Source organism: Chelonoidis abingdonii, chromosome 15 (genome assembly GCF_003597395.2).
Source record: "Chelonoidis abingdonii isolate Lonesome George chromosome 15, CheloAbing_2.0, whole genome shotgun sequence".
Classification (NCBI taxonomy): Eukaryota; Metazoa; Chordata; order Testudines; family Testudinidae; genus Chelonoidis; species Chelonoidis abingdonii.
In genome coordinates, this window is record NC_133783.1 from 18266389 (window position 1) to 18282038 (window position 15650).

General features: G+C 38.3%; 1 protein-coding gene across 1 annotated transcript in view; it reads right to left on the reverse strand.

Annotated features, from left to right (window-relative positions):
- RTKN2 (rhotekin 2) overlaps nt 1-15650 on the reverse strand; it is a 58329-nt gene that overhangs the window by 37586 nt on the left and 5093 nt on the right. Inside the window, exons 2-3 of the mRNA XM_075072591.1 lie at nt 9653-9852; nt 5288-5346 (exon numbers count right to left, since the gene is read on the reverse strand). Coding sequence (XP_074928692.1) covers nt 5288-5346; nt 9653-9852 — 259 coding nt within the window. The remainder of the gene's footprint in view (nt 1-5287; nt 5347-9652; nt 9853-15650) is intronic.

A 15650-nucleotide genomic window follows, 5' to 3' on the forward strand; every position in this document is an offset into this window, starting at 1 on the left:
TTAGGTTGGACATTAGGAAAAAGTTCCTAACTGTCAGGGTAGTTAAACACTGGAATAAATTGCCTAGGGAGGTTGTGGAATCTCCATTTCTGGAGATATTTAAGAGTAGGTTAGATAAATGTCTATCAGGGATGGTCTAGACAGTATTTGGTCCTGCCATGAGGGCAGGGGACTGGACCTCTCGAGGTCCCTTCCAGTCCTTAAATCTGAGTCTCTGAGTCTAATTGAAATCAGTATATTTGAAAATGTAGAAAACATCCAAAAATATTTAAATAAACGGTGTGATTAATTGCAATTAATTTTTTTTAATCACTTGACAAGCCCTACTTTTTACTTAAAAGAAAAGGTTACCTTTTACTTTATAACCATATTAAAGGGCTAAAGGCAGAGCAGCTTAATTCTTCTAAATCACTTGCTATCAGTAACTAATAATGGAGTTGGTATTTCTTTAAACAAACGTATTAGTTCATCTACCCTGTTAAGGTCTATTATATCTGACACTGGCAAACAGCAGTGCCTATTGATATTTATAGATTTATTACTCAAATACATGTCACATAAAGTGAACTCCATTAAACAAAGTTGGCTCCAGAAGTACAATACACCAACTTTAAAGAGCATGCAATATATTAGGTGACTTGAGATGGTGAACGGCATTAGTGCAAATATGCTGGTTTTCATTAAAAATCTTTAACACATTCTTATATAGGAACTTTACTGGTTGTGGAATTGGTCTGTACAGAAAGTATACAGAAAAAAAAAATACAGATACTTGTTCAGCAAGTTCCATTAGACAGTTATTCTCAGAGGATTTTTCATCCAAGTTTTCTTGTTGTTTTAATTGTAACAACCTTACTGCTGGTCCAAAGTGTTTGATTTGTTCAGTACCAATGCCACCTAGACCAGCAGCTTTGCCATTCTTGAGGGCGCTATTGTGGAGGTTAATTCGGTCATTTTCCATTATGCCTCAAAATTATAAATTTCCTGCTCTTCTTGCTACTCAAGCTGCAATTTCGGTTGTCTGTTTGGTTCCCTGCTATTTTCCAGGAGTTAGTGTACGACCTGGTCTCCAAGAACGTTGTAGTGTTGCTCTGCCTTTCTTGGGTCATTGTTAAGCTTCCAGATGGTAATCCATGCTTTCTTACTGCTATGGGTCATATCTGTACTTGCAAGAAGATTCTGCCATGACTTCCATTTTTCCTCAATTAGTGCAGAGACCAGTTCTTCACAATTGTAGTCTGTGCACATTTTGGCTATCGGGCTGTGTTTGGCACACCAGAGCCCTTTGACATTTGCTGATATTATCATCAGTGCCGTCTTGATGAAAACAATTCTGAATGACATTGACGACTGCTTTGATGTTAAGGTACAGTCGGTTATGCTGACGACTGAGTTGGTCTGCAGGCATAGAAATTCTTTGGTTATATTGCAGATATAGGCATTCAGCAGGATTTACGGCTTTAGAGAATCTAGCCACCAGACTAGCTGACATTTGGTCTGACCAAATCAAACACTTTGGACCAGCAACAAAGAACTGGTTACTTAAGTTGTTTAACGTGCTCAGCTACACACAAAGCTATGAGCATGTGTTGCGGCACTCCTGAAGCCACAGAAGGATGCAGTGGAGCTGAAGAAATTCAGGCTTATATCACTATTATCACTTCTGCAAACCGTACAAGCATCACATCTCAAGTCATCTATCACCATATGTTGAAAAGCAACTAATCTCAGAGTAAGGTGGATTCTACCCAGGAAAATCATGCACCGGAAAAGTACTAAACATCAGTCAATACTACAAAGATGGCCTTGAAAAGGATATGATAACAGGCACTGTATTTGTTGTCCTATCAGGAGGATAGGACATAATAAATTACTGAAGGCTCCTCTAAAAAATACAACACTTTGTATAACTGATACCACCTCTATTAGAGCACTAATGTTCTTACATTGAACTACACAGGAAGCAGAGCTTATGGAGGCAAAAGAAAATGGCCTACCACAAGCGAGCATACTCTTGCCAGTACTTTTCAACATCTAATGAGTGATCAACTGTTCCATTTCAGCACAAGTTTTATCTATGCCAATGATCTATGTGTTGCTGCTCCAGCCAAGGATCTCATTCTGATGTAAGTTACATTAATATCGGCACCGTCTGGGCTCTCAGTCTATTACACTAAGAACCAGTTCCATGCCAACACAGCCAAAACACAAGTGAGTCTCTTCTATCCTCAACATCTGAGGCCAATATGAAGCACACCATCATCTGGAATGGAGTATCAGTTACTCAACACTGAAATGGAGTGACACTATATGGCACTCTCTCCTTCAAGGCACACATGAAGGAGACAAAAGGCACAGTTAACACCTGGAACAACATACTCAGGAAGCTTGCAAATTCAAAATGGGGAACCAACCCAGCAACATTAACAACCACTGCACTTGCACTTTGCTATTCGACAGCTGAATATGCACGTCTACTGTGGGAAAGATCAGCTCACACAAAGAACCAGGACCATGTGCTGAATTAACAGCTACTGCTAATCATATGATGCCTGAAACAAACAAAGTGGCCTTTTTGTGCTTGCTGGAACTGCTTCTGTGGCTATTAGGAAAGCAATTGAAAGCAAAACAGAATGATTGCAACAGGTTGAAGATACCAGACATCTGCTTCATGGTCACAGCAGTTAGATGCCTGAAATCTTGGAAAAGCTTCCTTGCTGCAACAGAACCACTTAAAAAGTCACTGACAGCTACACAAGTGGAAATGTGGCTCACGTGGCTCAAAGTTCCAGGAATTTTTTATTTTTTTTTAATTTGAAAGAACTGAGCACAGAAAATTTCAGCCTTAAAAGACAAAGGTCTGAAAGTTATAAAATATATGGAAACGGAGTTACAAAAGTTTTTGAAACTTTAACCATGGAAAGTCATGAATGATTGCTTTAATGCTCTAAAAAAAAAAAAAAAAAACTACGTTGGCTAACAAAAGTACTTTTGCATGCCTCCTTCTACATCATGAAAAATGAAAAATTTACGCCTTAATCAGAAAGTCATCAGGATATAGACACTCAATTACTTGAACAAGTTTAACATGATACTTATAAACCATTTATCAAAAATTCGGATCAATTTTCACACATTTTAATTTCAGTTACAATTAACTGTAAATCCATATGGATTTAAATTAGATACATTCACGTAGTACAATTAATCAGTTTTAAATCCAATGATTCCTTTTGACATTTATAGATCATTATAAAAACAGACCTTTAAATTACAGTTATGCTTTTTGAACAACATTTAATTTATTGTCTGCTGACAAAATAATTGGTAAATGAGATAAATTACATAGTTTATTCATGCAAGCGGGACTTAAATGCATGAAAACAATATAAGAACAAGAAAAATTATGGATAATGAATGTATTCCCCACTCCATGTTGAGATAAAGCTGCAACCCTTCTAAGTCTATTCTATGTGCCCTAGCATCCAACAAAATGATTACATGATTCCATTAAGCCTTGGTGACAGAACAGCATATATCACACACCCCAAAAAGGAAAAGACAAATTTAACTTTATTTTTTATTACAGTAGAGAAAGTTTAAAAGTGAGTCATTTTAACTTGTTTTTTGGTGTTTATTGCTCATTTAAGCAGTGAATTAAAAAAAGCATTGTCAATGTCTACCAGATTTTTGCGGGCACCATCAGCAACTACACTATGAACCAACCTCAGCTATTGTTAAGGCTACAAGTCAGTCACGGATTCCGTGATTTTATGAGACCTCTCCGAGTTCCTGAAAATTTCAATGATTCAGCCTTGCAACACTTGGGCTCCGGCTTCAGGGCTCCAGCTTCAGCCTCATGGCAGTGGTTTCAATAAATCTGTAATTTATTGTTCATTGCCCATGTCCTGTCCGTGACTTAATAAAAATACCAGTGCTAAAATCATAGCCTTAGTCATGGTATAAGGTCAACAGAGTAGCACACGTTTACACAAAGAGTATGTCTACACTATCTGCCGGATAGTGATCGATCTATCGGGGATCGATTTATTGTGTCTAGCATAGAAGCGATAAAATTGATCCCCGATCACTCTGCCATCAACTCCAGAACTCCACCGTGGCGAGAGGCGGAAGCAGAGTCGACGGGGGAGCAGCAGTGGTCAACTCACCATCATCCTCACGGCCAGGTAAATCGACCTAAGCTATATTATTTGCATAGCTGAAGTTGTGCATCTTAGGTCGAGCCCCCCTCAGTGTAGACCTAGCCTAAGGCTAAAGCTGGCCCAACATGTACACATGCTTGTTTAGGTGCAGAACCTATAGTATAACCTTTAAAAAAGTGTATTCAGGAAGCGAACACATGATTCATCAAGTTGGAAGAATCTCAATTCCCATCATAAAATTTTGAAAGATACATTTGGAATATAACATTTTCTTACTTATCTTGTGTCAAATCATGTTAAAAATCAATGGTGCATCTGTAAATTGAAGATAATAATACTTCCCTATCCCACAGAGGAGTTGTGAGAATAAATAAAGGATCGTGAAGCACTTTGAAATGTACTGATGAAGTGCTGAATAAAAGTTAAGTATTATTACAGTAAATGCTCATTAGTAGCAACATATTGGTGCCCTTTTGCTATGTTGCTCCTAAATGGCTGTTGCTGTTATGGAGAGTGTTGACAATTCACAACAGGGAAAGTGTTCCCAGGGGAAATGTTGCTCGTAGGCAGTGGTTGCTCTTACAAGGTGTTGCTGCAAACAAATATCTACGGTATTATATTATAAGATCCTACAGATTTCATGATAGGATCATGTAGAAGTTGGGCTATGAGGGATCACAGAAGACATTTTTAAAAGCACCTAACACAAATCCTATTCACTTTCAAAAGGATTTGAGCACTTTTCAAATTTTTATCCCAAGACTTTAACACATTTATTTTTAAGTAAATGAATATATTTATCTTTCAAACATGTTTAAACATATAGGCAGATACAAAAGCATTCCATAATATGAAAGTCCTTCAAAGTAGTAGGAAGATCTTGGGTGGGGTTTTCAAAAGCCCCCAAATTACTAAAGAGCACAGGTTCCACTGAAAGACAATGGCTTATGCTCCTAAATCATCTAAACTTTTTTTTCTAAAATCCCACCTTGTTTGTATATTTGGCCAAATGAAAAAAAACTGTCCAATCATATATACTTTGTAATGCTTGAGAACTGCTAATATATAATTTATTAGATTTTTCTACATTTACAACAAAATGAAATGGTCACCCAGTTGTGTACCTGATATGGCAACCTTTCCTCTACATGCTGCACGCTCTTTAGTCCGAACATCTGAACACCTGCCAAAAAAAAAAAAACAAAAAAACAAAAAAACAGAAGGCTTGGAATAATGTACTTTTACCTCTAAAAGCAAGCTTCTGAACAATATTAGCAGTCTTTAAAACTTCCACACTTGAATGGGTTTAAGATTGAAGTTTGACACATGCTCAGTCCAGATGCTTTTCTTTAAAGAAGAATTTGGCTACCTTTGGATGTAGAGGAGCCCATGCTTAAGTTGTTGGGCTCTGCATATTCTTGAAGGAAGATATTGTAAACTTCCCTAATTTCACAGAGGATTGGATCCTTAAACGGTGTAAGCTGGACATTAAAGGGTAAGTGAGCAGATCTTTCTTCCCTGCATTTTTCAACTCCAAGAGAATCTAGTTATGTCTATTGCTTCTCCCTTTCCTCCACATACACACAAAGAGACTATAATTTACTTTCTCCATTTGTTGTATTAAAAGATGGAGAGAGAAACATTTCCTCCTCAACTAACAGAAGTTATTGCCAAGTGTTGCGTTTTCAGGGTGATAATTAATATGCAGATTACCTGAGGTTTTAATAAGGGAAAAACTCTAATCAATACACCTTAAAATGAACCTAGAAACAAATTAGGAGTCAATACAATCTCTGAAGCACTGGTGTGGAGCATACCCTGAGACAACCACCACTAAGTATGTGGCCAGCTATATTCTGTACTAACTAAAGTTTCCAAGATGTCTTCAAAGGTAGTTCCATGTAAATCATATTGGAATGGACCAATCTGGAGGTAACAAAGAGATATACCTATCTCATAGAACTGGAAGGGACCCCGAAAGGTCATAGAGTCCAGCCCCCTGCCACCTTCACTAGCAGGACCCAGTACTGATTTTGCCCTAGATCCCTAAGTGGCCCCCTCAAGGATTGAACTCATAACCCTGGGTTTAGCAGGCCAATGCTCAAACCACTGAACTATCCCTCCCCACTCAAAGGAATGAGCAGTAATGAGTTCCACATCCCTTTGCAACCTTCCCTATCTCCTGGCCAAGTTAAGTTAACAGTTCCTAGTCACTTCTGATATCTGGGCATCCAGAAGCAGCTAGGACACCAGACTTTAAATCTAAGTAAGAAGAAATGAGCACACCACTCATTTGAGAAGGCAGAAGTCACTTCCACAATTACAACCAATTGCCTCCCATAACTCTCAGACACCACCAGTGTTATCTAGATTGAATCTCAACCAAATGCCAGACATTGGAACAGATGATCCACTGCATTATGATGATTCAACAAAGCAGAGACAAAATCCAATGCTTGGTCTATACTATATTGGTATACTTCTATCACTCAGGTGTGAAAAATCCATTCGCCTGAGCAGTTATGCCGACCTAACCCCCTGTGTAGACAGCCGATGGGAGAGCTTCTACTGACTCTTGCGAAGGTGGATTAACCATACTGATGGCAAATGCTCTCCTGTCAGCGCAGTAATGTCTTCACTAATGCACGACAGCTGCATCAGTGCAGCTGCGCCATGTAGCTCTTTAAGTGTAGACCTGCCCCAAATGTTGTCAGAACACTAATGGCACTGCAACACAAAGCTAATGGTTTCAGGTGCCCGCTGAATGGGGATGAGACAGAACCCTGTACAATCCCTGTCAAAGACAGCTTTTCGGGTAGACAAGCAGCCATCCAGTACTGTTCTCTAAACCATGGAGGAAAAAAAAAAACAAGCATAGACACAAACGTATCTCCAAGAATCTATGCTTTGATCTGCAAATGTATCACCAAGGTGGATTGGCTTAAATCACCTAATGGAAAGAATCAAGTTAAATACCGTATTTTAATCAGCTTTTCCATTTGTATGTCAGTTATTGTCTAATGAACGGTGCATTCTCATTGGTTGATATAGCCATTATGGATGTTGATCTGCAAGTAAATAAAGCCTTTACACTAGATTTGTACATCTTTTTGCTACCTAGAGGATACATTATAACTATACACATTTATTTAAGCAATTATATAGTTTAATATTTCCAGATTCTCATTACTTGTACATTTCAGTATGTCAGAAAATGGGAACAATATATTGATTATTTACTAAATAATGTTTTGCTCAAGATTTGTGTCAAGATGCGTTAGGATAGTAACTTAAATTTAATTAGACATACAAAACAGCATATAAAATGTATTTTTATTAAATAACACAATCTTAAATGGTTTGGATCCATAAACTTCTCTTATCAAACCAGGTTTCACATTTACAACTAAATGATTTTATTAAACTGTAGGATTAACTATAGTCAGCTAATTTAACTGATTATTTCAGGTCAGTTGGGGAAAATGTTTAAATATTCCTAAAAGAAAGTGATTGAAGCTTAAATTCCTACTTGCCTAAGTCTCTTAAGTTAGACTGACCTACTGTGCCATATTTATAAAGCTTGACCTCAAAATCTAGAATTGGGGGGAGGGAAATATCTTTCTTTATATAGAAAAGCAGCCTTTAACTCAAAGTTTTTGATAGAGGCCATGGAGATAGCCTATTTTAAAAGATTTTAATAAGTTTAGACCTTACAATATTTTGTATTAAATTCAATCTCATTTTAAACAGGTTTCTTTTAAAAAAACACAAAACTATTTACATATCAAAAACATCTGATTTAAATACAACAGTCCAGTTTTTTATTTAATTTTGTTAAAATCATCAGTATTTACCTTGCGGCCAATGGTATCAAAAGCCTACAGATCTAAGAGTCAACATAAATATTTGGTCTTTCTGCTTTTGGTGATGGAGAAAGAAAAGAATGTCATATAAGTCTTTAACTTCTTACGAAAAAGCAATATAACTGGTAAAAGTTTGATGATGCCATAAAATATACTGTGGTTATATGCATATGCAATAATTTTAAAAATTAGCTTTAATCATCAGGGTTAATCTGGCCACAAAATAAAATTCTCTAGCTTTCTCCCCAAAAAAACAACACTTTTAGATGCAAAATGTTAGAAGTTTGTTGCTATGGATACAGTTCATTGGGACTAAGCCATAGTTGCTTGAAGAGATTCTGCACTGAATTGCTACATAATACTTCATTAAAATGATAACCTGAAAGAAATGGTAGCTCTGTATCACTATTCTCAATATTACACACAAGTTCTATTCCCTTTTGCAGAGCAACATTATACAGGTTAGCTGGTTATGCTTCAACTCACCCAGCAGTTATAGTTCAGGCATATTTTCAATCAAGCATTTGTCTTCATGTTTGTGAAGAATTGTGTATTTTGAATCCTATGATGTAGTTAACTAAAATGGCCAGCAGAGGGTACCAATTAACTATTAAAGTACATTTAGAACAGGGGTTCTCACACTGGGGGTGAGGATCCCTCAGGGGGTTGCGAAGTTATTACATGGGGGCTCATGAGCTGTCGGCCTCCACCCCGAACCATGCTTTGCCTCTAGCATTTATAATGGTGTTAAATAATTTATAAGGAAGGATCGCACTCAGAGGCTTGCTGTGTGAAAGGAGTTACTAGTACAAAAGTTTGAGAACTGCTGATTTAGAAAGAGTAAAAGATTGAAAACTAGAAATGAAGGTATACTGGTTTGGAGATAATCCCATAAGTAAAGCTCTACTTAGCTTGCAATATTGAGGATTCCACAATATTAGTCTTTCACTGTGTGTAGAGCTGACAGTGGGAGCCCCAGCCACCCCGGGACGGAGAGCAGGAGCCCCTGCCGTCAGCCCAGGGCCCTCACTCTCAGCCCCAGGTGGCCGACAGCGGAAAAGTAATAAGCTCCATTATTACTTTTCTGCAATTTTCCATGGTTTGTCTACAACTCAGCTGCCATTTTTTGACAATCATCCTGCAATTCAAGTAGGGGCTTACCCATAAGGTCTTCCATACTTTGTTCCTTCACACACCTAACCTGATATCACTGCACACGTTCAATGTAAGCTTCTCTCTTGTACAAAACATGCTCATCAGGGTATCCCACACTTACATCTTGAACACTACTGGATAATGCCCATAATATGTTTTAGTGGAGAACAAATTACCTCAATTTACATTTTCTAAAATACCAAATCCAGTATCTTGAAATGAGGTTATGAAATGCAGATTTAATGCTCCAGTACAGTGCAAAGATCAAGTTGCTGTAGGTTTTTGTTTTGAGTTTTGTTTGGGGGGAGGAGAGAAGAGGACAAGCCAGTACTAGATCCAATTTTCTGCCTAAGCCTCCTGATACAACACTAACAATTACCTAAACCATTTTATTTTATTTTTTTAAATCACAACTTAGAGCTTGCTACTGAATTTTCAATTTGTAACAAAACACTCAAGATTATTACTCACCCTCCTCCTGTTCTGTACGTGACTGGTTCCTCTTTTTGTTTCTGTAGTTCTGTCTTGTAGGCAAGTACGCGAGCATTGCAAACCATCAAGTTTTTAACTGCATGCAGCACTTGGTCTTTCTGGGTGCTCACTGCAAGCAGTTTACAAATTCCCTCTCGCATGCGGATTTCAAAGTCAATCTTTTCTTGAATGCTGCATTCCTAGATATCAAGATACATACAAGATTATCAAGAAACCAAACATTGTAGAACTACAATAAAATCCAATTAACAACATTAGAGAAATTCAGAGTGGTAGCCATGTTAGTCTGTATCAGCAAAAAAAAATCCATGAAAGCTTATGCCCAAATAAATGTTAGTCTCTAAGGTGCCATAAGTACTCCTCACTGTTAGTACAGAAATTGTATTAAGTATTTTTTAGAACTAAGTATTTACTATGTCATCGAAAGTGTGTGGTACCCTAGGTCTTTAATCACTACACAGTCAGTAAGACTAGTTCAGTATTTGAAATGAGTACACTTTTTAATATATAAAAAAAGAATACTGGAATGAACTGGTGCATACTGGATTATGCATTCAACCAGAAGATTAGGGTGAGCTCTAATTCAGGTACTGACATTGACTCACTGTATGAGCTGAAAGTTATTTAACATATATGCTTTAGTCACCCCATTTGTAAAATAATGATATTTCTCTACAGCACATAGGTCAGAGATAGGCAAACTACTGCCCACGGGACTGACCTGCCTAGCCTCTGAGCGCCTGGCCTGGAAGGCTAGCCCTGGGCCCCTCCCCCGCTGTTCTCCTTTCCCCACAGCCACAGGACCGAGGGGTTGGATAAGGGACAGGTGGCCCCAGGGAGCAGGAGGTGATTGGATGGGACAGACATTCTGTGGGCAGCGGTCAGAGGATAGGAACAGAGGTAGTTGGATAGGGCAGAGGTTTGGGGGGGGGGGCATGGGATGGGGAACTGGAGGGTTAGATAGCGGGTGGGCGGTTAGGAACGGGAGTCCTGGGAAGGGGGAAGTAAGGGGACAAGGAGCAGGGGAGGTTGGATGGGTGGGGGGTTCTGAGGCAGGCCGTCAGGGGGCAGATAGGGGGCAGGGGCCAGGCTGTTTGTGGAGGCAGACCCTTCCCTACCCAGCCCTCCATACAGTTTTGCATCCTGATGTGGCCCTAGGGCCAAAAAAAAGTTTGCCCACCCTTGATACAGGAGTTGTGAGGCCTAAACAAACAAACACAGAGTATAAAACTTTTAAACATTCCACTTAAAAAATGTTTTTCAGTGGAGCACCTGTGTATTAAGGGGAACACAGTACAGCTAAAAAAAGATGGGAAAGATCTGAAATTAACTAAAATAAGTATTTTTTCTTTCTTTGGTCATCTTGAAGGGGATATAATCAATAGTGACATCCACTTTTTGGTAAATGTAGCTAAAGAGTTCAAATACACCTGAATATGTAAAAAGGTAGACTGCAGGATGCTACTGTCCTTTGTTTAAATAAGTTCACTTTAATATCATTAAATATGAACTTAATGATATTAAAGTGAACTAAACATCAGACTTCAATTAACTTGTAATAGTTTAAAGATTAACCTACAAAAAAGTGCATTCTCTCTGACAGATGAATTAATATTTATAAAGCACTTTTCCTCCAGAAGGAAGCTACATATATATTATAAAATATTCTCACCTACCACTGAAATACAGCATGAAATAGATTACCTTGCTATTTTGGGAGGCGGGGAAATATTTTCTGTGCATTATACTTAAGATCTTATTAGAAATATGAATTTTAGTTAACTTTCCATATTACCTTCCAAAAAATTGAAAATCTGCAAGGGTTACTTGCACTATACCTTCTTGGTTTGCAAATTAAAATCTCTCAGCTATTCATATTAATATAGAGGAGAATTAATGTTAAAGGAAGCCAGGTCTCACAGCTAGCACCATGTTGGGGAGCAAGGAAACAGGAGGGTGTATAACACACAGCAGATTGCCATTGGCAGTTGGTCCCCTCGGCCAGTCCTCTCATTAAATGGCCTAGCACTAGCACTAGTCAGAAGATGGCTGTTTGTAAAAGACAGCACTGATCAGAATCAGGTCTCTTTCTTCACTCCAGCTGCTACAGACCATCACAATTACTTTTTCTTTCCGTTACTGGTTATGTAGGCTATGAATTTGCTATCGTAGTGAAGGAGGTTGTATCGTGCATCAGGTTAGAGCAGTGATACTCAGATTGAGGCTTGCGAGCTGCAAGACGCTCTTTAATGTGTCTCCTGCAGCTCTTTGCAGCACATGATATTGAAACTGATTTAATTATTATCCAATCAGGATGTTTTTACTATGCTATTAACCAATTGTCATTGATAAAATAATAATACTTGGTCAGCCATTTTTCTGTGAGGAAATTATATATGTGTGTGTTTCCTATAATTGCCAGCTTCAGTGCAACTGTGGAACTGGCAAAGTGCAAGCACTCACCAGTTTTTTCAGAGTAGCCCTAGATGACAGAATGACTAAAGAGAGGCAACTAATTGATTAGAGGAGTGATTTAGTGGCCTAATTTGGGAGTCACTTGGGTTCCTTGTATCCGCAAAGGATTGCTTGATCTTTTCTAAATCTTACCGAGCTTCCCTCAGTAAGTAATAGCATGCCATTGAGAGGACTGGCAGACCATCATTTAATCAAAGGTTGAGTTTACCAGTACATTAGTCTTTTTATGCCAACAAGTTTCTCCAATTGTTAATTTCACTAATTCAATTCTATCACTGGTAGCAATAGCATGGGCATGGATCCAGACAGGCACAGCCATTTTAAGCACTCTATTCTAAAGGATTGTCTATAGGGGGAAAATAACCCACAATGGGTAGTCTGCAATAGCTTCCCTGTGGACACTTATTTCACACTAAGAGTGCTTGTGTGAGGCTTAGTTTAATCCACTTTACAAGTGTACACAGGCATTTAGTGCACAAATATCCATGTGGGAAGCTATTACAGCATAACTACTGCACTTTAAATTTACACCCTCGCTTACTTCACAATAGCGTCTCCCTGTAGACAAGACCTAACTCTTCTCAAAACAGGTTTCCCTTTGCAGGTTACACTTAAGATGCCACAAGTTCCCAGGGCCTTATCCCCGTTAGTGGTTTCTTAGCATTCCTACTTTTGGTGCAAAATTCTAGAAAATTTCCCAGTGTCGACAGGCATGGAATCTCACCAAAACAAAAGCAGCTATGGATTATAACATAGAAGTTGACTATATTTAGAAAGAATGCCCAAGTCACTCTTAGCTACAGAACTGCTATCACAACATTCTTGGAGCATTTCAGGGCTAAAGCAATGGGCTTTTTTCCCCTCCATTGTGCGAAAGACTTTTAAATGTTACATTTAGAATCATTCCTGGAAAAAAAGCCATAGAAATCAGTTGGAATGGAGAAGTTAATTTACTAAGCTTTTAGTGGACAAAAAAGCATCTATGCCACAATAGCTACTATATATCATATACCGTAAATAGATGGGTTCTCAGTATTTCAACTTTTAGTCTAAGCTAGAGTACCAGTGCTGTTTACATCAGCAAATTATTTATTAACAATTCATATGTTCCACAATTTAGAAGCAAATAATTTTCAAAAATGCATGCAGTTCATTGCAATGGCTTTTCGTACAGTTGAGTATCTCTTCTAAAGAATTTTGCAGTAAAATAATAAAACATGTTTAATCTAGATGACAGCACTGCAATAATTTCTTTCCGACAACTAGTTTCTTGCTGTGAAGCTTTTGTACTGAAGTGCTAAATGTTTTTATCATTACAAAATGCATTACCACGTTCTGATTACCCTTTTGCTTCCTCCATGCACAGAATCTTAGTGGTCCAATAATAGTACCCTGCACCTACATAGTGTTTTTCTTCCATATCTCACAAAGCACTTTAGAAGTGAGTACAAGTATGGGTCCCATTTCACAGAAAATGAGAGCGAGTAAGTGCAAATCAAATCAAGGGCACAACTGACAATAAAACCCAAGCCTCCTGATGTCAAGTCCTGTGACCTAACCATTAGATCAGACTGACTCCCTATCTGGGAGAATTCTTGAAGTACATAGATTGGAAAAATGGGATTCCTCCCTGTTTGCAACTCATAAAAGCACCGCTGTTATCTCCAACAGCAATTGATCTTTACTGTATTTAGATTTATGTTAAAAAATAAGGGACACCTATCTAACACTCTATACACACATCCTGCCATAATTTACAAAAATAAAATTAAACTCCTCTCCATCTCCACATGCTCAACCCTTATCAAAATCCACCCGCAGTGGCAACCCACACAAATAGCGTGCATCTTGCAGTGTGCTCTGAAATGTAAAGTATATCCATTTACAGAGTTATAAAACTGATACTGCTCTAGCCAATGCAATAGAATTTTTGTTATTGTAGTAATATTGCTGTGGTACCCCCTCAGGACTTGATTCTGCTACGTACTATGTGTGTGTGTTTAATAAAAAGGTGGTCCCAGCCCCAATTAGTGTGTAATCCAAGGTCCCGATTCTGCAAACACTTACACACATGCTTAATATTAATAGCATGAGTAATCCCATTGATTTCATTGGGATAGTACTTAAAAATGTCATCAGTTGCTGAGCCTTATATCCACTAGTTTCCCCACGGTTGCCCTCGCTGATTTCAATGACCCTGATCACGTGTTTAAGTGTTAAATTCTGAATCCTGATGAGAACGATTTTAAGATTATGAATTAATGCATAGGACAACAAATAGGAACACCTGCACCTTCTTACCCACGTAAATATTAAGCAACTGAATTTGACTTCAGGCAATTCAAATATGGCTGAATAGATTAAGTAAATTGTCATGAATAAGTTATTTTTTGTCATAAGTATCAATTAATTCCTTTGAAAACACTGCTAATTTGAAGTTATCTTGATTTTAAGTGGATTTAAATTTTAGCATGGCAGACTGACAGCAGGGGAAGCCAAAGTCACATATGCATCCAACAACACAGGTAAAGCACAGAAGTCCCTACATGAGAAAGGGGCCCTGCATCATTCCATCAGTACGTTTCATCCTTGTCATGCAATGAAAATGTCTGAGAATGAAGGTGTTTGTTACTACTATTATTATTTAGGAGCTCTAGTCATGGACCAGGACCCCAATGCACTAACTGCCGAACAGTCACACAAAGGAATCCTCTGCCCCAAAGAGCTTACAATCTAAATGAGAGACACAAAGTGGTTGAGGTAATATCTTCTATTAAGACCAGCTTCTGTTGGAGGAAGAGATAAGCTTTTGAGCTTCACAGATCTCTTCCTGAGGTCTGGGAAAGGTAACCAGAGTGCCATAGGTAAATACAAAGCAGGACAAATTGTTAAGCATAAGGGATTAGTACATGTTGCAACAAACCATTTCCAATGAAGTGGGTAATCCTGGGACCAATACATCTTCAAAACTGCAAACTACAAGGTAAGTATTAGACTAAGAGGGGCCACAAGGAACAACGAGACAACATGGGTCAGCATGATAGGTTGTGGTCTTAGAACACAAGTGGCCTAAATGTTGTCCTGTCTCAATGCGCAAACATTAGTCTCACTATGGAGACCGTCAACAAGGGCAACTATTATAGCTTGGTATGGGGTTAGATGAGGGGTAGGCAACCTATGGCACAAGCGTCAAAGGCGGCACACAAGCTGATTTTCAGTGGCACTCGCACTGCTCAGGTCCTGGCCACTGGTCCAGGGGGCTCTGCATTTTAATTTAATTTTAAATGAAGCTTCTTAAACATTTTAAAAACCTTATTTACTTTAATATATAACTAAACTATTGTTGCATGTATAGACTTAAGGAAAGAGACCTTCTAAAAACATTAAAATATATTACTGGCACACGAAACCTTAAATTAGAGTGAATAAATGAAGACTCGGCACACTACTTGTCATAAACAGATAGTTAAGGGTTAATGTCTCTTTCACCGGTAAAGGGTTA